Source organism: Nesoenas mayeri, assembly GCF_963082525.1.
Source record: "Nesoenas mayeri genome assembly, chromosome: 4".
Taxonomy (NCBI): domain Eukaryota; kingdom Metazoa; phylum Chordata; class Aves; order Columbiformes; family Columbidae; genus Nesoenas; species Nesoenas mayeri.
The window spans coordinates 681,931-687,930 of NC_137540.1; the positions used below are offsets into that span (position 1 = coordinate 681,931).

Sequence of the window (6,000 nt, forward strand, 5' to 3'; positions counted from 1 at the left end):
ACTTCTTAAAATCAGGGCTTTACAACCTAGATTTAGGCATGGAGGGGATTCATAGGAGGATAGTGGTGTCAACCTTGCCAATTGCTTTGGGAAAGAGCAGGGTAACCTTACTAAATGTTAAAAACTGGCTTGGAAAATGACAATTTAGTTTGCCATTCTCTGTTCCTTATGCTTTTCTGCTGGCAAAAAAAGCATGAACAATGGGGAAGGCCTAGGTGGCTGAATGGTTCGGCTTGGACCTTGCACTCGAGCCTGAATGCAGACATGTAGCCGGGGGGTTTTCCAGGGAGGCCAGCGGTGCTCTGCCCTTTCATTTCGGAGTGAGGGCAGAGCTAACTCGACACTGACTGCTTCGGTGTGTCTTGTCCTGGTGTCTGAACTGTGGGCAGACAGCTTAGGCGTGTAGTGCCCCACAAAGTCAACCAGAACCTCCTTCCTTTTGGAGAGCAGAGCTTGGCTAGGGCTGTGTTTGCAGGCTGCTAGAGACAGAGCTGGTCCTTGCTTTCCCAGCCAGCACTGGGAGATACTGGGTTGTGACTGGGGTGGTCTGCTTGTGGCTTCAGCTGCGCATCCCGTTGGAGAACGGCCCAGCAAGCTGCAGGGGACCATCCACAGGGCAGTTCTGCAAAACTCGCCCAGTTATTGTGTTACTCACAGTAATACAAGCTGACCCTGAAGCAGCTTCAGACTGAGTGTCTTTAGCTGTGCACACCAGAGGATAGTACTGGTAATAACTCATAATTAGGACAGAAGTTCAAGTTTGGAGATTGTTGGACTTGACGCATATGCTGCTGGGTTCTTGCTGTTCCCAGGAATCTAGGGACCAGACAGCCAGAGCTGTAGTTGGGTAGCAGAGAGACTTTGAACATCTGGCTGTCTCCCCTCAGACAGCTGCTCCGATCTGGAGGGGAGCAGCTGGGGAGCGTTGCTGGCTCCCCGAGGTTTGCTGCAGAGATGCCTGCTGCTTGCTCTCGCGTCCTACAGAGAGAGCTTCCAGCCCTTGTGGAAGCCTGCCCGAGCTGTTTGCTGGCGCTGAAGCGTGCAGCCCTCTGGCCACGTGGGCTGAACAGCTTGTTTGCCCAGGGGCTCACCGTGGTGCACTGGAGCCTCTTCTGAATAGAAGCTGTTGTGGGAAGCTGAGGTATACTCTGTGCTGCCTCCCTTCAGTGCCAGGAACAGGGGTTTAGGGATGCTTTATGATGTTTGCTGGTATGGAAGGGGTACACTGTCTTTGGTGGGGTCTTCTCATAAACTTTGCTTTCACCACTGCCACCAGCTGGGACTTCATTGCCTGCCTGGGCCCCTGTGGGTGACTTGGATTTAGAGCGGGTCTGAGTGGCAAGTGAATTGCTGGTGCAGAACTGCACAGAGAGGCAGGAGTTTGGTGACAGATGGGAAACGCAGAGATCTTGCAAATCCCAGGAGAGGCCTTGAAACGATGCCCATGATTTGGCATGAGATGATTTAACCCCCAGTTCAGCAAGATGCTTTGGTGCAGGCTGACTTGGAGTGCTGCTTGTGTGCCTGAAGAGCTCTCAGGCTTGTTAAACTGGAGCTTGGGTCCAGGGAAAGGAGGGACCCAGATCCTGGGCTTAATGTTCTCTCTATGGATGGTCTGTCTTGTTTGCAGTTGAAAATGAAAATCACTGTGACTTCGTGAAGCTGCGGGAGATGCTGATCCGAGTGAACATGGAGGACTTGAGGGAGCAGACGCACACCCGGCACTACGAGCTGTACAGGCGCTGTAAACTTGAAGAGATGGGGTTCAAGGACACGGATCCAGACAGCAAGCCTTTCAGGTAGGGAAGAGTAACTCAGGCCTCATATGGACAGAGGTGGAGGTTGCCCATGTTTGCAAGAACCAGTGACGGAATAGCCATGGTCACTTGGAGATGAAGGAGACTTATACGTTGAGGTATAACTGGTTATCAAAGGGGAGATCCTGGAATAAATGTTCCTCTTGACCCTCCTAGAGCTTTTCACAGCTGGTCCAAGGTGCACTGTGAAGAGGTTTGGCTGATTACTAAATGCAGGGTTTATACTGTCTGACAGCTTTATTGGTCAGAAGCCCAAGTCGTTGGCCAGGGACAACAGCTGTGTGGGAATTCAGGAGGGAGTGTTTGTTTTCTCCTTTCATTTCCTGTTTCTCATTCCTCCCCAACTTTTCCCCAATAATTGCGCTGGCTCCCTTAGCAGCATCCCACGCTCCTCGCTGCCCCAGGGGAAGGGAGTCAGAATTACACGTGCATCAGTGTGGGTTTGCCCCATAACACACATGCACGTCAGGAGCTGTTGTGCCAGTCTCTGAGGTGGCAGCCATGCCACTGGCCTGCATGGATCACCGTGGATGTGCTTCGTCTCTGATCCTAAACAGAGAAGAGCCGGGTAGGATCCCCAGCAGGAGGCAGACTGGGTGCCTTGTGCTCCCGTTTCTGGGTAACGGCACTCCATGGGGAGCCTGTGCCACGACACGGAGCTCCCGTCACTTCAGGGCTTTATTTGTGATGTGCGGACACTCTGCAGCTGCATTTCTTTTGCAGCACAGGAACTCTGCTGGAATCAGTCGAGCCTAGTTCTGTCACTAAGCCCAAATGTGCAGCTTTATTGGATTTCCTTTCTGGAGAGCAGTGGCTTAAGATGGGCTCAACCCTTCCCTTTGAGGAATCTGAGGAATTTCCATTGCTTCCTGTATGCGAGGCCTCTTTTGACCAAACTATAAGTAGAAAGGAAATGAAAATGTACAGAATTTCTCCATCTGGTACGTGCTAGTTCAGAGCAGTTCACTTGGGTGCCTCCTCCCTCCAGTAAACAAACAAACCCCATGAACCCAAGCTGTTTGGCCGAGGCCAGTGTATATCTGAAATGAGAACAGTAGGTTTGATTCTTTCTGTTCTTTCTTCTGCAACCAGGGATCAAAAGCCTCTCCCCCCTCAGCCCATTTGCCTGGCCAGGAGCAGGATGCGTTGTGTGGATGTTGGGGTGAGCTGGGGAGAAGCCCCCAGCAGACCATGGGGCGCTTGCGCCAGGTGTGGAAAGGGAGGCTGGTCTTGCTGGCTGAGTCCCCATTGCTTGTCCCAGCTGTGGAGGGAGCACCGGTTCCCTGTAGGCGTCTGGTGTGTGAAACGGGGTCCTCTGTCACCCAGCCCCACACTCTGTGTGTGTGTGGACTGGCTTCTCTGCTGCTCTGGTTCCTTTCCTCAAAACATTGTTTGTCTTAAGGGAAACTACTTGCAAGGGCATTCTTCAGCGCGTGGGTGTGAGTGTGTCAGGGAATCAAGTTACTCGTGTAATCTAGGTTCATGTGTTTGTGTACTTAAACAGCAAATTCCCATGTTATCTTAGTCTGTGAGAAGCTGTGGGAATCTCAGTTGGTTTGGACTGTTGTTCCTTGGGGCTGTAAATGTGAGGGTTTTCATATGCAGCCTGGAGTTGCTGGGCCAGTTTCTCTGAGAACTTTGCCTCTCTGGAAGCCAGAGTCGCTTCAGTAGAGAATTAAGCTTGCTGGCTTTAGGTTAGTGCTAAATTGTTTAAGCTTGAGGCTGGGATTAGGATTGAACCTGGGACAATTGAACAGCAAGCCCCCTCGCTCTTGCTAGACTTTTCCTTCACCCGGTGTTGTTTTTGGGAACGTGCTTTGTCTGCGATGCGGGGTGCGGAGCTGGCGGTGCGGAGCTGGCGGTGCGGAGCTGGCGGTGCGGAGCTGGCGGTGCGGAGCTGGCGGTGCGGAGCTGGCCGTGTTGGTCTGCGCGGCTCTGCTGCTCCCTAGGACGGCGTGTCGCTCACTGCAGGCTCAGCCTGCTCGCTGAGCGCTCGGGCTCAGCTGCCCTCCGGCTTTGCTGGGCTCTAGCCAGACCTTCCAGAACGGTTTAGAAATGTCCATAGCAGTGTCCATGGATAATTAAATCCAAGACTAAAAGGTAGGGAGGTTTTGACTGGAGTCTCCTGATTTCTGTCTGCTGTGGCTGGTCTGGTTCTTGACTTAGTTCAGAATCTATAGGTGACTCTTGTCCTGTTCCCGCACAAAAAGGTGTCTGTCATTTTCACAATAAGCATGTTTGGTTCCGTGTGTGGGAAGCGGTGTGGTCAGCTGGAGCTGTGTGGTTCCTGCAGGGTGGCCATGCTGGGGCAGCCTGTCTGGGGAGTATTTCAGGAGGCTGCTGACGTGCCTATCAATTAGACTCGAGTCTTGGGTTTAACACTGCTTTCCGTCAGGTTTTGTTCACCAGCTCAACCCTCCCCTGCAAAAACCAGTTAAACAAAGCCACCAAAACCCAGCACCATGTACTGGGAAAGGCAGAAGCTTGACTTTACGGGGATTAAGGTGTTCCGCTAGCCCGCTGGTTAACGTGTTCCTTAGGCGCATGGATTCAACACATCTCTGTGCTAGCGGAGGAGCTTTTATTTAAAAAATGCATTTTCAAGCAAGCGTCTGGGGGGAAATAGTTATCATTCCCACACTATCATTATGACTGAAATATCCAAATCCTTTTAAGGAATAAAATGAAAAGGAATTTGGCGTCCAGAGTTCCTAAGAGGCTCTGAAAAATCTCAGAGGTGCATGGACAACATGTTTTGTGTCCCACATCTTTCTTGGGGAAATAAAGGAATGCCAAGAAGTAGAGAGGGGAATAAAGGCATGAGGGAATCCAGTGATGTGGTTATTTGGAGGAGGAAAACTACTGCTTGTTCATGAAGGCTTAACCTCCCTTGACGGCTAAAGGAGCAAGAGAGAGAGGTGTCCCAAGGTGGCTTTATCTAAATAAAGCCCCTGATCTGAATCTGTCAGCAATGAGTAGTGAAATTTAGTTGTACTGTGTCAGTGTCATGTTCAATGAACTCCATAAAGCCAGATCTTGCGTTCTGCTATACCTGTATCTGTTCCACAAATCTTGGACTTGGAAAGGAGAGATTCAGTGCAAACACTGGGAGAAGGGAGAAGGTGGCACTGGGACCACAAGCCGCGGGAGCATCAGGGGTTGCTATTGATTCTTACCTAGTGGCTGTTTGCTTTCGAGGACGGTTATCTCGCCTGGTAAGTCATGGGCAGGATCAGAACAGTGTGTCGGTTTTTGCCTGCCAGCTTGTCTCCCAGTGCTGCCACCTAGCAAGTTAGGACTGGTTTTGGTGGGGTGTTCATGCTTCTGGTGTAGTTGGGGATCTCTGAAGTTTTGTGATGAGACAATGTGGTAAGATTAGTAAAGGCTGGAAACTCATGACTGTGCTTGAACACATCTCTGTTTGTTTCTGTTTCTAACAGTCTCCAAGAGACTTACGAAGCAAAGAGGAACGAATTCCTGGGTGAACTCCAGAAGAAGGAGGATGAAATGAGACAGATGTTTGTCATGCGAGTGAAGGAGAAGGAAGCAGAGTTGAAGGAAGCAGAGAAAGATGTGAGTGTATTGGAACTCGGAGGATTGTGTGTGAGGGTTCTGGCATGTTTGGGACAGGCCAATGACTTGTTATTAATGCGGTGAGGCCGCAGTGCCAGCAGAACCACTTTGGTCATCGTTACCAATGACAGGGGTAAAACATATTCTTCTCTTACTATGCAATTCTCGTTGTCTGTGTCCTGGCAGCTTCACGAAAAGTTTGACCACCTAAAGAGGACTCACCAAGAAGAGAAGAAAAAAGTGGAAGACAAAAAGAAGGAACTTGAGGAAGAGCTGAACAACTTTCAGAAGAAGAAGGCGGCAGCTCAGCTATTACAGTCCCAGGCTCAGCAGGCAGGTTCGCAACAAACCAAGAAAGACAAGGACAAGAAAAAGTAAGCGGATGTCACCCACATCCTTTGTAGGGTTTACTACAGTTTGGGAGGTCGTTTTTTCTTTCTTGCTGCATGTCTGTAGTTGCTTTTCCCCATTACCAGACTGGAAACGGGGCTCTTAGCAGCCTCATCAAATAAAATATTTTTTCTAAAGGGTGGGCCAGGGACATGATGTTAATTTTCTCTAGAAGAGTACCTTCAAATGTCATCGGAGTCTGACTGGTACGGGAGAGCAC

The 6,000-nt window shown here is 50.4% G+C and overlaps 1 protein-coding gene across 1 annotated transcript in view; it reads left to right on the forward strand.

The window, feature by feature from the left end:
- The window catches only part of SEPTIN11 (septin 11), a gene marked incomplete at both ends in the record, with an annotated part of 41,175 nt that extends 35,407 nt beyond the window's left edge, over nt 1–5,768 (forward strand). Inside the window, 3 exons of the mRNA XM_080343694.1 lie at nt 1,631–1,799; nt 5,258–5,390; nt 5,577–5,768. Of these exons, the coding sequence (XP_080199820.1) occupies nt 1,631–1,799; nt 5,258–5,390; nt 5,577–5,768 (494 nt within the window). The remainder of the gene's footprint in view (nt 1–1,630; nt 1,800–5,257; nt 5,391–5,576) is intronic.
- Between the last annotated feature and the right edge of the window lie 232 nt (nt 5,769–6,000).